General features: G+C 44.9%; 1 protein-coding gene across 13 annotated transcripts in view; it reads left to right on the top strand.

The window, feature by feature from the left end:
- Positions 1-21988, top strand: part of Fgfr2 (fibroblast growth factor receptor 2) — a 103779-nt gene extending 81791 nt beyond the window's left edge. For 11 of the 13 annotated variants that reach the window (XM_029533770.1, XM_021204910.2, XM_029533738.1 and 8 more), the window contains 8 exons: positions 1337-1458; positions 3588-3698; positions 5680-5870; positions 11420-11542; positions 12645-12715; positions 14480-14617; positions 16517-16622; positions 20305-21986. In XM_029533770.1, coding sequence (XP_029389630.1) covers positions 1337-1458; positions 3588-3698; positions 5680-5870; positions 11420-11542; positions 12645-12715; positions 14480-14617; positions 16517-16622; positions 20305-20469 — 1027 coding nt within the window. In that variant the 3' untranslated portion in view covers positions 20470-21986. Of the gene's footprint in view, positions 1-1336; positions 1459-3587; positions 3699-5679; positions 5871-11419; positions 11543-12644; positions 12716-14479; positions 14618-16516; positions 16623-20212 lie in introns of all 13 variants that reach the window. The other 2 variants (XM_029533840.1, XM_029533558.1) reach the window with 2 other exon arrangements.
- Positions 21989-22637: the final 649 nt, after the last annotated feature.

The following is a 22637-nucleotide window of genomic DNA, read 5'->3' as shown; positions in this document are numbered from 1 at the left end:
AATGTAGGTGGAGCACATTTCCAATGAATGAAGGCTTTTTAAGAACGGTTTATTAGGTTGGAGGCAGAAGTTACACAAGGAGAGGTTTGTTATGGTTGTAGTAACAGGGCAATAGGACATAAATTAGCCATTTTCCAACGCAAATGTTTATTTTCTGCCAAGATGTTCAATTTAATTTTAGTTCTTGACTGAAAAGGGGGTGCCTTCAGCAGAGTGAGTGCTGACCTCCATTTTCTTTCCCTTTTCTGAGCTTTTAAAAGTATTGTGTGCTTACTGCAAATGCTGTTTACTGAGGGCAACTCAATACTTGGCTGTACTGGGCTTATGGTTTTTTGTTTGTTTAAAAAAAAAAAACAAAAAACAAACGAAAAGCATACTCAGGCTGGAGAGGAGCGGTGCCTCTGCGGTCTAGAGCAGACACTGCCCTTGTAAAGGACCAGAGTTCGGTTCTCAGCACCCATGATGCGTAGCTCACAACCTCCTGTAACTGCAGATCTGGGGAATCTGTCTGGGCTCCTTGGGTGCCTGCACCCACATATCCATACCCTCTCCCCAGAAACACACATCTATGTAATCAAGAATAAATCGAAAAAAAAAAAAAACCATAAAAATAAAAAACACACTACTAAGTATTTATTCCAAAGACTTCCCTGTTCCTTTGGCTTCTGGAACACCTAAAATAATGTCAGGTCATTTGTCTGTTGTGTATAAAACTTACATGCTTTAAAATGTAATTTGTGCTGTTTTCTATTTATTTTTTTCCTTGTTTACTTTGGGTAGTGATAAGGAATCCTAAACTTATGTAAAAAAGATATCGTGCCCGATTTCTAGAAGTTTTTCTCAATGAGACACTACAAATTATTTGAAACGTGCTGAAGATTCCTACCCTGCAACTTGGCACTCGATGTAACCATAAAACCTACTGGTGGTGAATAATAGTGATTTGAGAGCTGCTGCTTTACAGGGACAGAAAATAAGAGCAGCCTTTCACTTTTTTCTCCTCTGTGACATTTTAAATTATAAATATTTAATTGGCTCAAGACCAAAAGCTCCCTATGGTTGGCATGCAGGGAGCCTGACCACCTCGCTAGCAAGGACACCTTCCATAAAGAAAAAGAAAATAAATCGAGAGGACAAATGTGAAATTTAATAGTCCCTCCAACAGTAATTGACGTTCTGGAAAAACATCACTAAGAAAATACCCCGCGTGTGCATCGGAGGCTCATTGGTTCCATATGCATGCCTCTGGAAGATTTTTATATGTAGTTTTGGAATTTCCCTCCCTGTGCCCCTTGGCCAGATTCGCGGTGTGCTAATCCCCTATTTACACATTTAGGCTGACGCTGGGCAAACCCCTGGGGGAAGGTTGCTTCGGGCAAGTAGTCATGGCTGAAGCAGTGGGCATCGATAAAGACAAACCCAAGGAGGCGGTCACCGTGGCAGTGAAGATGTTGAAAGGTGAGTGGGTGGATGGGCGGGGAGGAGAGGGTCTTATCGGGAGCGTTCCTTTTGTGACATGTGAACTCTGCAGGGATGTGGGGTCAGAGAGCACATACTTGACCTGGAGGTTGAGGGTTTTTTCAGGATAAATGAGCAAATGAGACAGAGGGTTTACCTTGAGCTGTGTGTACTTCAAAAGAAAAGCCAGTTTAGCAGCAAGTTGTAGCTTGCTGAGCTGAACTGGTCTCTAACTCCTTAGAAGAGGTTCTGATTCTCTTCTGTGTTCATGGGTTTAGAAAGTTTAGGGGGTTTAGGTGGTTAAATTTTGGACCCAGACTTTTAGCATACAAATAAGGAGAGGGAGGTGTTAGAGTGGCAACTGGAGACAGATTGCCACATTCTGTCAAAATGTGGATTCAAAGAGTCGCTTAGAAGCCAAAAAGGAGCAAACAGAATTAGAACTGATGCAGAATCTTAGGGACATGTAAACAATAATATCACGCTATAAATGCCCATTTTGTTTTTGTTTTTGGTTTTGGTTTTTTGAGGGGATGGGGACTGGAATTTATACACAACCTTTCTAACACAGCTTGATGGTGAAGCCCAAGGAGCTTAAATTACTTTCAACTATTAACTTATCCTTGCATGTTATTATTTTTTAAAGGGAAAGGTCACATTATAAATCCTGTTGTGGGGAATCTCAGAAAGGAAGATTCCATGTTCAGTGTTTCCCTGGCTTGTGGGCAGAGAGGTCTGTTCTGGGCCTGTGGGACGTGGCATGTGCTTCGGAGTCAGACCTTTTCTTTTTTTGACAGGACCCTTACCACACCCCTCCCTGCTGAGAACATGCAGACAACAAAGGGCCGGGACAATGTTCATTTTGTCATCTTTAGTTATTGACCTGAGATTCCCAGTGAAATCTGGGATGCTCCTTTCTTTGGAGCCTGATACCAGGGAGGAGATAGCAAGTATCTGAGCACCAGGGCAGAGGCAGTCCTTGGTACCTACTGGAAGCTGTGGGTTGGGAAGGTCATACTGCTTTCCACAGAACCTCTGGTTTTGGGATCCCTGGGGCTAGTGCAAAAGGGAGGGTTAGGGGTTGGTCCTTTCCCCTTTAAGCAAGATTGCCCACCATCCTTTTCAGCATGGTCAGAGGACATTAGTCCCAAAGCCTTTTCAACATCCTTTGTGACAGCCAGAGTATGGCTGAGGTGTAGGGAAGGCAGGATGCTGAGCCGTGTGTCTGTCCATAGGCCTCTCTTCCCTCTTCTCTATATTGGTCAGCATAGATTTTTGAACATCTGTGCCCCTATTTCATTTTTAACCCTTTTGCTTTTCTTTTAGCTCAGATTTTTCTTTTTTAAGTATTTCTGTATTACATTAGCTTAGTGGTAGAACACTCGAGTGGTGTGCACATGGTACTGGGTTTGCATCCTAGCATCTTGAGAATCCGAACAACAGTAGAATTACTGAGAGGAGAGCACAGTGCACCGGAAGTGCTCTTCCTCTTGTTTGAAGCTCTCTGTGAACCCATGTTGTGTTGGGCCTCTGCCATGTGTATGCCATGTATGTGAGGCATGACTTGTATCTCTAGTAAGGTAGTAGTTGGAGCTTTAGAGAGGTCTCTTTTTGCTCACTCAGACTGTTTCTGTATGCATACACATTTATAGACATGCTTATGGGCCTGGGGCTAACTTGGAATAAGCTAAAGGCTCTGGAATTTTTGCTCTGTAAGAACAAATTTTTGAGTGGTTCCCAATGTTTCTCCTATGGCTTCCTCCCCATCGTTCTTGGAGTTGTTTGGGGGGGGGGCATCAGGAAGCTTGACATGCTTTCTAGAAGGTACCTTGGATACATCAGAGGGTGGGGTTAATTCACAATCAAGTTCTTCACTTCGAAAGACTTGGCCTTAGTGTTGTGGCCTAGATTTGGTCCCAACTCTTGCCCATGTGCCCTCTGGTGATGTCTTTGGTACTGAACATTGCACTCACCTGCTTCAGCTTCATCTCTTCACTGATTAGATGGGGAAGTGCTTCTGGTTCTAAAATTCAACTCCATAGTATTCTAAGAGTTTGATGGCCAAGAGCGATAGCTTGGGAGTTGGGAGAAACCAGCCGATTTATGGTTTGTCTAATTCGCGTTCACAGATGATGCCACAGAGAAGGACCTGTCTGATCTGGTGTCAGAGATGGAGATGATGAAGATGATTGGCAAACATAAGAACATTATCAACCTCCTGGGGGCCTGCACGCAGGATGGTGAGTACGAGAAGGGTGTGTTTTCTGTCCACACCACATCGCTGACTGCTAGGCTCCAACTAGAAATAACTGGGCTCTTGGGTTTCTGCTTTTAGAGCATCTCAAGAATGCATTTTCCCATCAGGTGTGTTGTACACACCTATCCCAGGCACTCAAGATGCTGAGTCAGAAGAGTCACAAGTTTGACACCAGCGGGGGAGACCTAGGAAGGCTCTCTCAAAAATACACAAAAGTAGAGGCTGGGAAACAGCTCAATCAATAAGAGGGCTGGCCTTGCTCTGTGAGGACCTGAGGTGGATTTTTAGAATCCATATTTAAAATTGAGCTCTTAACGATCGACCCTAGCACTGAGGAGAGACAGAAGGAGGTGGATCCTGGGACTCCCAGGCCCACTAGCTTAGCCTTCTTAGTGAGTTTCTGGTCAGTGAGAGACCCTGACTAAAAAACAAGGCTGTCTTCTGGCTGCCATATAGAAGCATTCATACCTGCACGTGTATCCGAATATACAAATCCAAACATACCCACCCGTACAGACATAATTTTTAAAAGTCACTTTAACTCTACCCTTAGGAAGATGTTGTCAGCCATGGGTGCACAGCAGGTCTGTGTCTGCCCTCTAGGGGGCGTGGAAAGTTGGAAGTGGGGACTTCTTCGGAAAGGAATCCCTGCTGATGCTTTTGTTGTGTATGGGGCTAAGAGAGATTTCTTAAAATAAGAGAAGAGCAGCAGTATGCTTTGGTTGAGAAGTTCTCTCAAAATGGGGACTGAGGAAACCCGTCTTGCTTTAGGCAGCAGATGGCTGAGCAGAATAGCTTCACAGAGAGAGTGGAAGGAAAGGGCAGCCTCCCCCGCCCTCCCCCAGCCCCCACCCCGGGGGAATAATCCCCTGGCTGCTCTCAGGAGTGCCTACTGGTACTTTAGAAATCAACTTGACAGCGATTAGTAGATTTGAAAAATGCTTGCACAGCTTCTCTTTTAGGTGTGCAGAGACTGGAACCTTCTTCTCCAAAGGGCAATTGTAGATGTTTTAGACTTTTGTGGACCTGTGGTCTCTGTTACAGATACTCGTCACTGCCATTGTATTGAGCAAACAGTTTATATGATAGAGAAATGAATGGGCGTGACAATAAAATGTGATGACCCTGACCAGTATAAGGCAGGATGTGGGGATGTGGCCTGGGGAACCATTCTCTCCAGCCCTTGGATCTACACCTTGCTCTGGCTGTTTGAAGCCATTTAAATTCTATCTTTTATTTCATCCTATAAATTTAGTATTTATTTATCCTTACAATATATGTATATGTACATGCATGTACACACACACACACACACACACACACACACACACACACACACACACAGTAGCTCAAGGGACCTGGAATGGCCATGCTTCTGATGGACATTGCTTTTCCAGGAAGACAACAGTGTTTCTCAACCTGTGAGTCTTTCTACCCCCATGGGGGTCCCCTAAGACCATCAGAAAACACAGATATTTACATTATGATTCGTAACAGTAGCAAAATTGCAGTTATGAAGTAGAAATGAAATAATGCTATGGCTGGGGTCACGACCACGGGAAGAACTGTATTAAAGGACCACAGCATTAGAAGGCTGAGAACCACTGCTCTAGAAGGAAGAAGGGCATTCATAGGAAAGTTGTTACAACTATGTCTTTTATTTCAAGCCTTTGGAAGTTATTGTGTTAATCATCATTTTGGAAAGATTAGAAATGGAGGTGCTCCCATTTATCCATGCCTTTCTGAGTGATAAAACCTTAAAAAAAGAAAAAGGTTGGGGCTACCTCAAGTGATGGTGTATTTATTTAGCATTTACTACCATGTTGTGTTCAAGGTTCTGGGTTTAATCCTCAGCACCATAAATCCACAGTAGGTTGTAATGACCAAAACCTTTGCTGAGTCACCCCAGAATAGTTCCTCCAGCCTTCTCTGCTTTAAGGAGCTTCTTCTCCCCTCTGCCACAGGACCTCTCTATGTCATAGTTGAATATGCATCGAAAGGCAACCTCCGGGAATACCTCCGAGCCCGGAGGCCACCTGGCATGGAGTACTCCTATGACATTAATCGGGTCCCCGAGGAGCAGATGACCTTCAAGGACTTGGTGTCCTGCACCTACCAGCTGGCTAGAGGCATGGAGTACTTGGCATCCCAAAAAGTGAGTCCTTCCCATTCTACTTGGCTGGATGCAAATGCCGGTTAAGTGTCTTCGAGGAAGCTGGGTGGTTCAGATGTGCTCACTCGCTTGATCTAGTCCTCACTTGTCTTATACAACCTGGAAAATATTTATGGTGTTATTCATGTTCTGGTTTAATGGACTCTTGAAAGGCCAGAGGCAGCCTCACAAACTCATAACAACTGCAGGAGAGCGAGCGGACCCTGCTTTGAGGCAGGGCAGGTGGGATGCTCCTAGATGACCTGGCTTTGTTCGATTGAGCTTAGGCCACAGACTGGGGTGTTAAATTTATACTTTTGAGCTCGATGTGGAATCAAATGATCTGAGAATGGAGATTGAGCACAGAAGTGTTTTTGACATCAAGTCTGGGATACCTGTTTATTTTGTCTCCTTCGGTGACTCTGTGGTCAGAAGTTGGCCAGGTCCCCTGAGGTAAATGGTTGGCATTCCAAGCAAGCCACTTACAATGGAACTCTAAGCATTCCAGCTATTCTGGAAGCTGCAAGGCAGGTGCCCAGACTTTTCATGGGGATTTCAGAGGACCTAAGCTACCCTTCCTCACTCCCACACATACAGGCAGGGTGCTCTTCAGAAAGAGATGCTTGGCTTGGCCTGGAGTGGAGCTTGCTGCAGTTCCACTGTCTCTAACTCCTCCGGTTGTCAAAGACAAAGGATCCCGTGGAGGGGTGCTCCTCTATTCCTGGGAGCCTGGGCTACTTGAAGGGTCATTAATCTGGATTCCCCCAGGGGCTTCATTAGTGTCAAGAGTGAGTGAGGTGACCTGGTCAGATGGCACAGGTGCCACATACTATTTCTCAGCCTGCTCCCCATCACCTGGGAACATGGCTTAGAGTTAGCATGTGCTCCGAGTTGTGCTTTGTTTTACTTATTTATTTTCTTTTTCTATTTTCTTGAGAGTTTACAGCTTATAGCTTATAAGTTTTCCTTCTTTTTTCTTTCTCTCTCTCTCTTTCCTTTCTTTCTTTCTTTCTTTCTTTCTTTCTTTCTTTCTTTCTTTCTTTCTTTCTTTCTTTCTTTCTTTCTTTCTTTCTTTCTTGAAGCCACTATAAAACTTTCTTTAATCCTAGCATTTGGGAGGCAGAGGCAGGCAGATTTCTGAGTTCGAGGCCAGCCTGGTCTACATAGTGAGTCCCAGGACAACCAGTGCTACACAGAGAAACCCCCGTCTCTAAAAACCAAAAAAATAAAAATAAAAACTTTCTGACATAGAGGTTTTAAGAAGCCAAATTTGAAGAGTTTTGAGTTCTGATTTTATACATGTATAGTGTGTGTGCACATAGTGGGAACAGGGAGCCCCTGAGAAAATCTTTATCAAGGAGAAACAGACAGACATTTGTTGGCCGGTGGCGGCGCACGCCTTTAATCCCAGCACTTGAGAGGCAGAGATAGTTTGAGGCCAGTCTGCTCTACAGAGTGAGCTTCAGGATAACCAGAGCTATGCAGAGAAATCCTGTCTTGGAAAACAAACAAACAAACAAACAAACAAACAAAGGTGCTGGGGGGATGGGAGTGGGAGACAGAGACAGGTTGATTGAAGGAGGCTAAGAGACAAGACACCCAGGTGCAGAAGTTTGACAGTGCTAGACGGCTCTTTGGATTGGGAGGTGATGGTTAGAGTTTACTATAAACAGCTAATAATTGAGAACAGACTGTATCTTAAATGCCACTGAGTGTTCATGTTGGATTTGGTCAGGAGTGATCATGACATTGTGTTAAGACGGGAGCTTGGATAGCGATGACTGTGTCATTGTGTTAAAGTGGCGACACATGGTTGGGAAATCTCTTACCCCAAATTCTTAAAAACACCAGAGTTAGAGTTTCAAGGGAAGACTTTGTAACGTTTGCCTGTACCTAAGAAGACATGATCTAAATGAAACACAAATCTGTTAAAATCCACTGTTTCTTGTGAACTGTATCCACATAGCCAGAAGGTACCTTTACATAGTATCCTTCATAATTTTATGTATAAAACAAAGGTTTATGACCTGGAACTTCCCACTCATGACAGCTCACCAACACTGCAAATGTTTTGGGTTTGGGGCTAGAAAATGTTGAGGAACCAAGATGTATACATTTTATGTATATGTATGCATACATATACATATATGTATGTGTGTATGTGCATGTTTATATATGTATTTATATGTGTACATGCATATATATGTGTATTTGATTTAATGTCTGTGCACTGGACATAGGGAATGAACGAGCATCATAAACAAGTCTGGCAGATGTGGATAGCTGTGGCACGATTTACTCTTGACATGTTTGAACTATTTCACATGGAACCCTGGGCCGGGCAGTCAGCTTCAGGCTTGGTTGCTGCTGGGTGTCCTTTTTGGTAGGAGATGGGGGAGTGCTCGTATGCAGTGAGGCTTGCTTCTGATGGAGAAGTGGTAGAACTGGCTCCTCATTTTCCTTAGTCCTCGAGATTCCCCCAGATACTTGTTCTCTGGGCCAGGCTGTCCAGTGAGGTGTCATTCTTGATTTCTCAAAACAGGAGTCATGAGTAAATAGTAGGGGGAAAAAATGCCAGTAAATGTGGAATTAAAGAGTAAGTGTATAAACAATCAGAAACATTTTGACAAAGCCATTCTTTATTCGGGGCCTTAGAGTGCAAGGCTGGGACCCTGGGCTTGGCCCTTGGGGCTACGTAGAGCTATCAAAGGTGAGTAGTAGGGTCCTGTATGCTTTACAGTTTGCTCTTGTGTGTGGTACACTGCAGTCACTGAGATCCTCTTTGGGCCAAACTTTATCAGGTCCCAAGACACTGAAAGAAGTTGGTAGCTGGAATTTGGGCACATTCTGCTGTGGTGGTAGTAGTTTGATTAGGGGAAGCAGGGTGATCAAAGATAAACACAGCTCCTGCTATCCGACTGGAGAAACTGAACAGTAGTGAGCCTTCCCAATGGGAGGAAGACCTAGGAGCCAGGAAGCAGGGCAGGGAGTAATTTCTGTAGGAAATGCAGAGCTCACACTGAACATCTCTGAGAGCCAGGTAAGAGAAGATGTCAACAGCAAGCCAGAGGATGAAGCTCAGCCCTGGAGGGCCACACTTCGTGATGAGGCCCAAGAGGAGGGCGTGGCTTCCATATGGTGGGGTTTGGGAAGAAGCTGAGATGAAGGAGGCAGGGAGGAGGGTGTCACTCCTGGGTGCCACTAAAAGGGTTGCTGGGCTGAAGTTGAGATCAGCTGTGTGTCCCTGTTCAGAGTCGGGGTAGGAGCATTGCCGGACCACAACTATGTTCGTGGTTCTGACCCACCCCAGTACTGTGGACTTGAGACTTTGTAGGTTGCAGCCAGTAGGTACAGTGGAGCAAGCGCTGTCACATGAACATGCAAAGAAGGAATGAGCACATTTGGGGGTTGCAGAAACAGTGAGGAGTAGAAGTGTCCTTATAAATAACATGGGCATCATTGATTGCCAGCCACCTTTTGAGAGCCTACATTGGCCAGACACAGTGTGGTTCTGTTTAGCTCTTGGTATTTTCCAGCTTCCTGGGATAGGGAGTGAGTAAGATGGTAGGTAGCAGTGGCCTATGGCAGCCTCTCTGTCCCAGCTGAGCCTCTATGTGTGGTCGGAGCCCCCTGCAGGGAAAGCTAGATTCTCCTGACCACTCAGACTGCCAAACACAGAGAGCACATGTCAGCAGGAACACACCACCAGGAGAACTTGGCCAGGGCCTTGGAAGTTGAATTTGAAGAGGCCTCCAAACCGGCGTTGCACTCCAGCCCAGGCAGAGCTGCAGGCAGCCCCGGGAGCTCTCAGATTTCCTGCTCCTAGTCTGGCCGGGGACACGCAGACTTGGGTGGCTTGCCTGCTTCCTCGTCTCTGAGTTTTGGCCCACCCACACATGCAAGGGAACACAGGGGATGCTTGGGCGTGGGTGAGGGCAGAGTTAAAATAATTCTTTATTCATGTTTCAAACACAGTTAGGCTGGTTCCGTTTTTTTAACTTGGTCATTTCATGGAGAGCTTACAATAAGGTGTTCCTGGTTTGCTCATCCAGTGGAGGAAGTCTCTCTGCTTCATGCGACAGTTAGCCTTGGTTTGTAACTTATATAAAGGCATTTGAGCGTGATGCACTTCTAAAACACAGAGGTAGGTCCATGCGAAGGCAAGCATGAATTTTGGAAACAATAATGACCAGACCTTCCTGAGAACGTGGTTCTTGCTGGTACAGAGCATCCTCCCATCAGATGTATCCTAGCAAACATAGCAGTAGCAGGTCCTGATGTATGTGCAGAAGCAGTTTCACCCCTGCACAGACTGGGTGTTATAATGAACTGCACCTAAGAATGTGGACCAATGAGTACTGACTAGGCAGGGAGCCAGAGAGGACATGCCAGGCTGTGTCACAAGCACATCATGTAAGAGGTGGAAAAGCAGAACCAAGAAAGCCCTTGGGCAGTCAGGGTAGCAGTCCACAGAGGTAAGGGAAGGGCAGTGACCACAGCATCCCTGAATGGATTAGCAGCAGAGGACAGACATTGGAGCCATCTAGGAGTTGGAATGGTCAGGACTCGAGTCTAGAGTATGACCCTTTCTGATTAAGAATCAAACAGATAGGAATCAGAGGAGTAGAAGCATTGGCTTTAAGATGTCAAGAGGGTATTAGTGTCTGTGGAAACGTCCTAGAGCAACTTGATAAGAGTCTCAGCAGGGACCAGGATGGAGGTAGGGGTTTGCAGCTGCTTTCTGCATCTAAGAATTGATGCTGCAGGATGGAAGAAACACGCAAATGGCAGGTCACAGTTTCTTTGCTTTTGAGGGACACGGGAAGAGGAGAGTCAGCCTGAGTCTGCAAGAGAGTGAAGCAAGAGGAAGTTTTGGGGAGGCTGCTACGAAAGGACCATTTCTAGAAACAGACCTCTGCAGTGTCCAGAGCTGCAGAGAGGGCAGACATGGGGGTAACAGAAGAGATCAGCTGGGTCTAAGAGTGAAGAGGGTCCTTGTGTAGCCTAGAGGCCAGGCTAGACACCACGTAGAGAAAGGAAAGGCAGAAATGATAGAGCTAGCCTTTGCTGTTTGTAGGCCATGAGGTCACATTGTTAGAGAAGTGGCCACTCAATGAAGACTGTTGGAGTTTATCTTTGTCATCTGAAAGTCAAGCTTTCCTGGCCAGAGAGAGCTAGTGTGAGCTCAAAGAGGTTAGCATGGTATCTAGTGTCAAGTTTGTGAGAAGCTACAGAATATACAGCAGTGTTATAGACCCTTGGAGATAAAAGAGAATGTGGTTATATAATCAACTGTTACTTTCTGAGATGACCAGGGCCTTTGTTTGTTTATTTAAGCTACAATGAATGATTACCATGCCTTGTGTGAGCCTCTTGTCGATGCTAGTCAGCTGGTTGAGTTTACAGCCCAGCATGGCTCTGGCAGTAGTCTGCATCCAATTTTTGACTTGGGGTTTATTTTCTGTCTTGCATTTTTCCAAAAGTGTTTTTCTTTTGGTTCTCAAAACACGTTGGGATTATCTCTCTCTCTTTCTCTTCTTCCTTGATTGCAGTGTATCCATCGAGATTTGGCTGCGAGAAACGTATTGGTAACAGAAAACAACGTGATGAAGATAGCAGATTTTGGCTTGGCCAGGGATATCAACAACATAGACTATTATAAAAAGACCACAAATGTGAGTGTATGATGGAACACTGGGGAGCGGGGTGGCCGAGGTTACAGAATGAATGACACAGATTTATTGGTGGGAGAACTGAGGTGATTTCCCCCTCTGTATTACATTCTGTTGCTTTGCTTAACTCTTGATCAGCAGATTTAGTCTATATCTCTAGGATGGGTTTAGTATATACGGAGTGCTGTTTTATACAGAATAACAAGCAAAAGCCTCCAGGGCTCTCTTAAGAGCCTTTATAAGCAGGAGATGGCGAGATGGCTCAGCTCTTATAGCAATGACTAGAACTTGCACGTTTGCTGGGTTCATGTTTGCCTAGAGGCTGATTGGGGTATATTTGTGTGCTAGGGAGGTAGATGATAATGAGCAAAAAATGTCACTTTGATATTTTATTCAAAGAACCAAATCTATGCATCTTAGCCATTATGTACAGAACTAGCTGGAGCTTATTCCTACCCTAGTGGTAAATTGATGAAACCCACTAGAAAGGTGTGTGTTCATTTTAGATTGTAATGTGGATACCCGGGAGTTGTGTGCAAGGGAGCCGGGGATGCCTACCACTGGGTGCGAGGTGGGTACTCAGGTTTGGGGCTCAAACTCAAGACAGGCTGGAGTAGAGAAATGAGAAAGAGATAGAAAAGCAAAGTCTACTTTCCAGACCTGGTTCTTGGGACCAGCCAGAAAGTCCTGGGACTTGATCTGGGGCCTCAGTTTTTTGTTTTTTTTTTTTTTTTTCTGGGGCCCTGTGCATATCAGGACATTCATTTCATCTGCATTCACTTGCCTTCCAGGCACTGCACAGACTTGTCTTCCAGGGCTCAGTGTCTCTCTCCACATGGTTCAGGAAGACTCTATAGGACCTAACCAATCAATGTGGTTCTGAAGTCTTTTATTTTAAATTTTGGCAAGATTAGGCAGCCAGGTATGGGAGCTCAAAAGCTGAAGCAGGAGGACTGCCAAGAGTTTGGGCCTACCCTGGGCTAATTGTAAGTTGTAGGCCAATGTGGGCTACAAAAATGAGTCAGTACAATTACATTGGGTGTGGTTCTGTTGGGCCCACAGCAGTACTCTCGTAAAACCTACAGGCTTTTCCATTTTCTTACAGGGGCGACTTCCAGTCAAGTGGATGGCTCCTGAAGCCCTTTTTGATAGAGTTTACACTCATCAGAGTGATGTGTAAGTAACTTCTGTCCTTGGCGTATACATGGGTTGAGTTGCAGAAATATGACAGGTCCCGCTTGTCCATAGAAGGCATGGGAGTCGGGGCTCTCAGATGGCAGGAGTTTATGGTAGACTGGTGCCCAGTGTTTGGTTACTGATCCACCTACCTTTGGAAAGTGGAGACACCAGCCTTCTGCTGCCAGCGTAGAAGTACCTCCAGCGATCACAGATGGCAGACGCTCACTCCCCACTCTGTCTCATCTCTTGAGTGGGGGTGGCATGCTCTCCACTCCCTTAAAGAAACACTCTTAGCTGGGCCTGGAAGTGCCTATGTACACCCTAGCACTCAGGAGGATCGTAAGTTCAAGACCAACCTAGACCACATGTAGTAAGTTCAAGGCTAGACAGGGATGTGTAGTGTGAACCTATCTTTATGAAAGTTAGAATAAAGAAAAGACTGAAGCCCTTCTGATTTCGGAGTGTGTGATTCTTCTCTGACCCAAGCTTGTCCTGAGAGGTTGATGCTGGATAAGGCATGATCAGTTGGGATAACCACCACATCTGCTAGCTGTGACTACTGTAATATTTTAAGCCTTCTCTTAACCTTTGATAACACCCTAGACATACAGTAGAACTTACATAACATTTCTCTGATGACTCATATAAACTACTGTTAAAGCCAGGATCCAACTGATATTATAGATTGGGGAGTTTAGCTAAAAGATGGTATTGGGAGAAACTGGGTAAAAGATGCTTCTTTTTGCCAGTTCCTGTAGGTCTATAATTATTCCAAAAGACAACAGTATTGTTGTTTTGTTTTGTTTTGTTTTTGTTTTTGTTTTTAATTTGGATGGGCTGGGATTTTTTTGTATATTTGGTTAGTTTTTTTTTGTTTTTGTTTTTTAAGGTTTTTGATACAGGTATTGAATCTACACCATTAGCCTTCCTAGGAGGAATAAGTCACAGTTTTTACCTATGTGTGAATACACTGAGGCTCTGAGCTGGTTTTGTCTACATTGTGGCCCTTGCTTGGTAGAAAACCAGAGACAGTGTTAGTGTTGAAGCTGGCCTTACAGAGTCAGTGTGCAGAACATAAATAACCTCTGAGTCTCTGCTTGATTGTATCATAGACTTAGTGCCCCAAACTCGGTTGGGGAAATCCAGATGTGGTTCTCTGTGAAATCAAGTATGGAGGGCGCCCTGAGCGGTCTTCTCACTCTCTGCTGTCTGATGCTCTTCTCTTTGGGCATGAAATTCCTTCATGCTAATCCCAGCCCTGTGCTGGCTCCCTTCACATCACACTAAGTCACAGCATCTGCCCTGCGAGTGCTCCACCCGCCATTTAGGGCAGGCATCCTCTCACAGAGTCAGCTTTTCTGGCCTTATTCTGTCATCTGTAGATCCAGGTTCTTGTGTCAGCCACAAAGCGAGATGGGTGATTTAGAGAGAAGAAGCCTGAAGTCAAGGAGTCAAGACCCTCCCACCCCTCCCCCATACCCCCACTGCATGACTATCACCACATAAAAAACAAAGAACTTTAAGAGATGGTGGTGCGGTGCGACTCTTTGTCTATCTATGGAAAATTCCATCAGACCATCCACATGTCATCCTCATTTAGGGAGGCTCCTTGGGGGGTCAGGAAAGGGCATGTAGGATGGATTGTGGGAGGGCTCATTTATCTATGGATGTAAGAAGTGAGTGGGTGTTTATTTTTTTAACTGACATGTTTAGGTTTCTGCAATCTGGGCGCATTACTAATGCTATGTTTTTTCTTTGCAGCTGGTCCTTCGGGGTGTTAATGTGGGAGATCTTTACTTTAGGGGGCTCGCCCTACCCAGGGATTCCCGTGGAGGAACTTTTTAAGCTGCTCAAAGAGGGACACAGAATGGACAAGCCCACCAACTGCACCAATGAACTGTAAGGGCTGTAGCCACCCCTGCTGACAATGTAGTGGGCTCACCCCATCTGTCCTCTCTCCAGATGTGTCTTGGGTTCCTCAGGCTCCCATTTTCTAAACAGGCTCTAAGCAGAAGATGAATGACTGGAGCTGCCTGGGTTTAATCCCAGCACTGAGATAGATACTTAGAGACAACTGTGGCTTATCCAAAGAATGAGCAGCATCCTGCCAAAGTGTATGGAGTGGGCCTTAAATCTGGCTGCCATGGGAAGGGAGAGCCACACAGTGACAGGAATACTCCATAGGTCAGGTATGCTAGGATGCATCGGGGCTGCCCCTGTAAAATGTACATGGTTGTTCACAGCACTGGCAATGCCAAGTGGGAAATGGGCTACTTCCAAAGCATCTTTAACCACGGATGATCGTCACGATGGCTAAGCACCGTGGCTCATACTATAATCCCAGCATTATGGAGGCTGGAGCAGGAAGGCAAGGTTGAGGCCAGCCTGGGCCACAAAATGAGACCTTTTTTTCGATAAAGTGAAAATAAGTTAATTATTTTTCAAAGTGATGGGGATGGGGAGATAGCTTATTTGGTAAAGTGATTACCACACAAGCATAAGGACCTGAGTTCATTCCTAACAGACACATCAAAAGCTGGGTGCAGTGGTGTGTGCACCTGCAATCCCACAGACCACAGAGGTGGAGACAGACATCCTTGGGGCTGGCTAGGCAGGCAGCCTAGCCTAAACCATCAAACTTCAAGTCTCAGTGAGGGACTCTGTTTTGAAGCATAAGATAGATGATTTCTGAAGAACAGTATCCATGGTTGCCCTCCAACCCCCAAATGTGCATGCAGGCCAGCATGTGCGTGCACACACACACATACACACACACACACACACATGCAAGTGGGCACGAACAAAACTAGGAAAAGAAAGTTGCCATTCCATCAACCACACTTCCTCAGACTGCGTGGGTTGCTGTGTTTGCTTACCCATCTTTGAGAGCAGAGAACTCCAAGTTTGCCCTAGTGCCATCATTGGGGTACCATTTCTGAGTATGAAAGTGTGGGCTGGTTTCTAGGAATGCCTCCCTCACACTGTAAGAGAAATTGTGTTGTGTTAATGACGCGTGCCTTGGGCAGTGAGGTGCTGCCCCTCCTCTGGGGCAAACTAAGAAAGCGATTGTCCCCGAGACCGCCTTCTATTGTGTGCTTCTTCATGGGGATTTTAGAGCAGTAATCCCATGAGCGCTTTCTGGTGTACAGTGGAAGGCTAATGAATGGCCACTTTTTATAGCGTATTATATAAAGGCATTTATTGTGTGCCTTGTGTTCCTGTTGCTTTTTCTAACATAGAGGGTCTGTCGAAACTCATAATCAAGATAAGGCGGGAAGCTGGAACTGAGAGTTGATCAGGAAGTTAGTGCCAAGCTCCTTGGTGGCAGCTTAGTTTGCATAAACCTTCAAGTTGTGGTTTCTAAATTTTTTTTTTTTAAACTGAGGAGCTTTTGTCAACAGATGTTTTAAAACAAAACCCAAAGTGTAGTTCAGGAGGGAGCGTTTAGGGAGGGAGAAGGGAGACAGGTTGTAAACCTGTCCCCCTCCACTCTCTAGAGAATTCTGAAAAGTATCCAGTGCTGTGGTAGGTCACACTGTCACAGAGATAGCAGTGAAGCACGTGCACGCACACACACACACACACACACACACACACACACACACACACACACACCTGTCTGGGTACAGAGCCTCCTTCCTATAACATTCTGTCTGCAGAGACGTTTTTGTAAATGTAGTGTTTGTGTAGTTATATTTTCTTATCTAGAGCATGTCTCCATGCCACCTGTTGAAAGTAATCACGTCTGTATGTCACATGCTCAATGACATCAGCTGACCAGAAAAATCCTTTCCCCAGGTATATGATGATGAGGGATTGCTGGCATGCTGTTCCCTCACAGAGACCCACATTCAAGCAGTTGGTCGAAGACTTGGATCGAATTCTGACTCTCACAACCAATGAGGTAAAAGCGTCCCTCCAGAAGCTCAGAGCCCCCTGCTTGGCTCAGGAGATGCCCGTTTGTTGAATACAAGCTCCAGTGTTGGAGTTGGTGGCCCGTACCATTTTTAGGGTCAGGCAGAGTTAAACTGTGTGCTCCTTTTCAGTCAGTTTTGTTGTTGTTGTTCCCCCCTCCCCGCCCTTAGAACTGAACTTTGAGAATTCTGACTCACAAGGCTGGAGGCTGAGGCCCTGGGTGTCTATGTAGGCAGAGGGAGAGGTGGGAATGTTTCGTGGTAGCGTTTCAGTGTGCGTGGGAAGGTTCTGGCATGTAACATGCGCCCCGGATTCCATGTCCCGTTGGTTAGTGTGAATGCTGCTTGTGCTCAGCGGCTGACCAACTTGATGGAAGGCAGTGACATTCTGTCCTTTCCTCGTCACTTGCCTTATGTGATCCTGTCTGGGAAGGCATGTGGCTTGGATCTTTCTGTGTGGCATGTGTGGCATACATATCATGTGTGACTTACATTGTATAATTCTGTTATAAGTGACAGGATTTTTAAGTGACAGTTGGTGCCTGTAGTTAAAATATTTATCATAGGGGTGGGGTTGAGGGGTGGGTAGCAGTTGTCAGCAGTGTGCTTTTCACACAGACATGGGTTTGATACCAGCACTCATACGGAAAGCCTGGTGTGGTGGGGTTCTCTTGTTATCCCAGCATTGGGGAGGCAGAGACTGGTGGACCCCTAGAACGCAATAGTCTGCTGACCTAACCTAGAAGGCAAGTTTCAAGTCCCAAGAGAGCCCTGTCTCATAAAACAAGGCTTCCGCATGCATGCACACCCAAATCCATGTGAATACACACATAAAATATTTTCTTTTCTCTATAATTTATGCCCACCAAAGATAGCATTTTCTGTTACTCTTTGCCTGTATAAAGCCCTGTCTCTGGCTTCAACATAAATTGAACAATCTTTAGGGTTTTAGAAGGAATATTCTAGGAGCAGATAGGCCCACACAGTCCAGGGAAACTCTACATGAATTTTGAGATATTCTCTGAACCAAACAATATTTCCTCCCAAAGAAAAGGTGGATGCAGTTGTTTTCACACCAGTAAAGAAAAGGTTTTGAATCTCCCAGATACGTAAAAGGAAGAGAATACAGTTGATTTCTGAAATAAAAAACAAATAGATGGAATAAAAAGACAAAGAAAACCAGCCCAATGTAGAGATGTAAAGCCCTTTCTTGTACTCTTGGTTGTGGCTTGTGCTGGATAAAGGGAGCTTGCATTTAAATGAACACAGCTGACCTTCAGAAGTTGAAAGGAAAGGAATAGTTCAAGGGGGAAGGGGAAAAAAAAGCCAACTTTCTTCTGCTGCCAAAACTGTTGTTTCTAGCCTAAGTTCCTTTAACCCTAGGCTTGGAATCCAGTGATACTCGCACCCTCCCCCCCCCCCCCGATCAGATCTGAAGGTTACAGCTTCATTTAGAAACTGGGAAGGGCATTAGGCTTTTCATTTAATGATCCCAGGTCCGTACTCAAAGTTACGTATTGATATATTTATGCTTAAAGGGGGACCCATTCCTACTGAACTTTATATGCCTATTCTAAAATAAGAAAGCAGAATGCCATATTGTCTAACGGATATAAAAATCGAAGTTTCTTTCCTTCTTAAAATCATTACCACATGCTTAAGAAAAATGGTTCCATTTAGGACAAAATTTCATTTTTATCATTGTAAGCAAAAACTCCTCTTTTGATGTGGTGGGTGTGTTTGTTTCTGGTTGTGCAGTTAATGCTGATGTTGTTGGAGCTGATACATCCCCCTTCTTGGATGGCGACTCTTTCTCCTGCCAACCCTGGTGATGAATTATAGTGGTTTTTGTCTTTTAAACCCTATGGTCACCAACATTCCATGGGCTCTCTGCTGATAACGCTGAGGCTGTTTGTGCTGTAGTCTGCGCTTTTTGCCCCATCTCAGAAAAAAAAAAAATGTATGTCATAGGAGTTGCTGACTGTTGGGTACATAAGCAAAGCCACCCTATTGTGCCAGTGCCTTAGACAGTGAGACAAGAAAGGCCACTGGTTAGAAATCTTATCAGGGCTGGGAATGTAACTCAGTTGATAAGAGTGCTTGCTTAGTGTGCACACAGCCCTGGGTTCAACCCCCCAATACTACAGAAACTGAGCGTGGCTTCACACTCCTGTAATCCCAGCACTTGGAGAGATAGATGCAGGAGGATTAGAAGCTCAAGGTTATCTTTAGTCACATAATATTGGTAGCCAGCCAGCCTGGAATACTTGAGACCCTTACAGGAAGGAAGGAAGAAAGCAAGGAAGGAAAGAAGGAAAGAAGGAAGGAAGGAAAGAAAGAAGGAAGGAAGAAAAGAAGGAGGGAGAAAGGGAGAGAGGACAGAAGGAAGGAGACATATACACAGAAAGAGACAGAGAAACAGAGATTCAGGAGACACAGGCACAGACATACGGAGACACAGTGAGAGAGACAGAAAGACACACAGAGACAGAGACACAAACACACAGAGAGGCATAGAGAGAAATCCCTTCCCGTTTTTGTCCAGGGTCAGTTAGTAAGTACTTTCTGTAAGGCCCAGAGAGTAAACATTTTCAGCTTCAAGGCCATATGGTCTCTGTCGAAGCTGCTATTCTGGCATGAAAGTAGCCACAACTCTATGTAAATAAAGAGGGTCTGTGTTCCACTAAACTTTATGGACTCTGAAACTGGGAAATTTATATAATTTCATATAAATTGATATCGTTTCATGTCATTGGCTGCCAAAAGATGTGACTCAATTAGATTTTTCTACTAGCCATGTACAAATGTTGAGACGTCGCCTTGGTTTATGGACCAAACAGAAACCCACATGGGTTCGAGCCCTGCCCTGAGCTGGAGGAAGAGAGTGAACCAAAGCAGCCAAGGATGCTTTGGGGAGCAGAGAAACTTTTATGAACTTCACAGTTTCAATACTGAAACTTCCCTTTCCCTAGACTTCCTTCGACAGCCCATTATGGGTTTAACATCCATGAGGGTAGCCACGCCTTCCCCTAACCTGTTCCTGTTGCTTACTCTGGAGCTCCCGAGGGTAATGGATTACATCTGTTAAACTGTGCAACAAATGAAGAAGACTTCTCCCCTAAATGATCCTAGAAATGACAATTGTAGAATGTGATTCAGAAAATACATATTCATGTCCTGGTTTTGTAAAGGGGTCCGGTTGGTTTTACTTCACTGGGTGTTAAACTCCAATTGTGAGCTGTAGTGAAGAGGGCTGTATGTAGTAGGTTGCCTAGGTCCTGTAGCAGAGTGGGCCAAGCTGACTGCCTGCTACCAGCAGTTCAACTATGTTTTATCGTCTGCTGCTAGCTGGTGGTTTGTAGATGCTGTGTTGTAAGAGAAAAGTTCAGGGCAGCCTGGAGTGAATGGAGTTGGGGTATCAGGAAGGTCTTTGTACAGTGGTGGTGAGCTAGGTCTCTGAAAACCTTCCTGGGGGGGGGGGAACCAGGAAGGGGGGTGGTTCCCCATCCCTTCCCAAATCTGATAGAGATGTTTCAGGAGCTTCTGTTTAAAATGAGATTCTTCTCTTCCCTTCTTGCAGGAATACTTGGACCTCAGTCAGCCTCTCGAACCGTATTCACCTTGTTATCCTGACCCAAGGTGAAATAAAACGTCTCTCTTCCCTTCTTGCAGGAATACTTGGATCTCACCCAGCCTCTCGAACAGTATTCTCCTAGTTACCCCGACACAAGGAGCTCTTGTTCTTCAGGGGACGATTCTGTGTTTTCTCCAGACCCCATGCCTTATGAACCCTGTCTGCCTCAGTATCCACACATAAACGGCAGTGTTAAAACATGAGCGAATGTGTCTTCCTGTCCCCAAACAGGACAGCACCAGGAACCTACTTACACTGAGCAGAGAGGCTGTGCCTCCAGAGCCTGTGACATGCCTCCACTTGTATATATGGATCAGAGGAGTAAATAGTGGGAAGCATATTTGTCACGTGTGTAAAGATTTATACAGTTGGAAACATGTTACCTTCTCAGGAAAGGAAGACTGTTTCCGGATAAGTGGACAGCCGCAAGCTACCACACCACCCTCTCTGACCCACCATGTATGCTGGCTGTGCCCCAGTTGGACTCAAGGCAGACAGGTGTTCTGCCTTCCTTGTTAATTTTGTAATAATTGGAGAAGATATATGTCAGCACACACTTACAGAGCACAAACGCAGTATATAGGTGCTGGATGTATGTAAATATATTCAAATTATGTATAAATATATATTATATATTTACAAGGAATTATTTTTTGTATTGATTTTAAATGGATGTCCTGATGCACCTAGAAAATTGGTCTCTCTTTTTTTTAAATAGATATTTGCTAAATGCTGTTCTTAGAGTTTCTTAATTTTCACCGAGCAGAGGTGGGAAAATACTTTTGCTTTCAGGGAAAATGGTGTCACATTAATTTATTAACGAATTGGTAATATACGAAACAATTAATCATCTATAGTTTTTTTTTTTTTTTTTTGTAATTTAAGTGGCATTTCTATGCAGGCAGCACAGAGGACTAGTTAATCTATTGCTTGGACTTAACTGGTTATTGGATCCTTTGAGAAGAGAAATATTTACGATATATGACTAATTTGGGGGGAAATGATGCTTTGATTTATTTGTGTTTCAACTCTGCTGTCCGATGATTATGTCTAGACACCTCAATGCCCATGTTTCAAGAAACCTGTTAAACTCTGTCACCCCAGTGTAACAATTAACCAGACTTCCCAAGACAAATGGTACCAGCGTCCTCATCCCAAGATGCCTTAATCCACTTCTCTGGAGAACAGACTTCCATGGGATGGTAGCAGGGTCTTCTCATCTGGCAGCTGGCCTTCTGCCCGAGTTACACATTCATCACATTTGCCTTGCTTCTCTCCGTGAGTTTTAATAACAGCTTCAGGTTCATCAGCATCAAGAGCCCTTTGGGAAATCTCCATCCTCTCATAGAATAGCAAAAGCCCAGCATCAGTCGGTTGAGAGTTTGGGACCTCCTTCCATCTTCTTAAGGGTTTGCTTCTGGCTTCTACCCACTTCTGACAAGACTTCACCTCACAAAAAGATCTGGCTTAATAGCCACTACATCCGACAAGATAACGCTTATTGTTGATTTCCGTATTCAAGTATTGTGTTTTGCTTTGGATACACCCACTCACTTTGCTACAGTCATGCGACATGTATGCAGATTACACTGATTTTATGTGTTTTGAAATTGGAGAAAGTATTTAATAAAACCTGTTAATTTTTATACTGACAATAAAAATGTTTCTACGGATATTAATGTTAACAAGACAAAATAAATGTCACGCAGCTTATTTTTTTAACACTCGTGTCTTACCAAATGGTTTCCTGCGCTTGGACAGTACTTGGTGATGTGGATGCACAAGAGGCAAAGCTGGTAGGCCACACATGGGGGTGACTTACCAGAGTGGTTGCCTAGGAACAGCAGTGCCTGGAACAGGTTAATCAGTGAGGAACCAAAAGTTAATTCAACCCTGGATAGGCTACTTGCTGTCATCTCAACAGAAGAAGACATCATTTCTTCCTGGGTCCTTCAGACTTTCCAGAGGAGACCTTAAAGATGACTTAAGGATGGGGAGGTATCCATGACAAGACTCAGATTGGCTGGGTGCTGGGACCTGCCATTTTCCAGGCTACCCTCCTTGTAATGCACACAGAATTCATTTCCTGCCACTAAAACTGAGGGTTTTTCTTGTCTGCACATGCAGATCTAGGACCTATAAGCTCCCGTTATATTTACTTAGGAACAGCTTCTTCACCTAGACAGGGAGATGCAAAGACGGAGCCGCAGTGGTGCGGGGCTGATGGTCACTAAACAGTGCTGTCCCCCTGTCCTGCTGTCCCTGTTGGACTTGGGTCATGGGTGAAGCAAAGGCACCAGGAGGGTGGCATTCGGTTCTGGTCTGTGCTTCTGTTTCTTATTAGCAGAGCAAGGTAATGACCCCACCAAAA

This window comes from Mus pahari, chromosome 1 (assembly GCF_900095145.1).
Source record: "Mus pahari chromosome 1, PAHARI_EIJ_v1.1, whole genome shotgun sequence".
Taxonomy (NCBI): Eukaryota; Metazoa; Chordata; class Mammalia; order Rodentia; family Muridae; genus Mus; species Mus pahari.
Note: the sequence above shows the minus strand (reverse complement) of the source record. Positions and strands in the feature narration are given on the sequence as shown.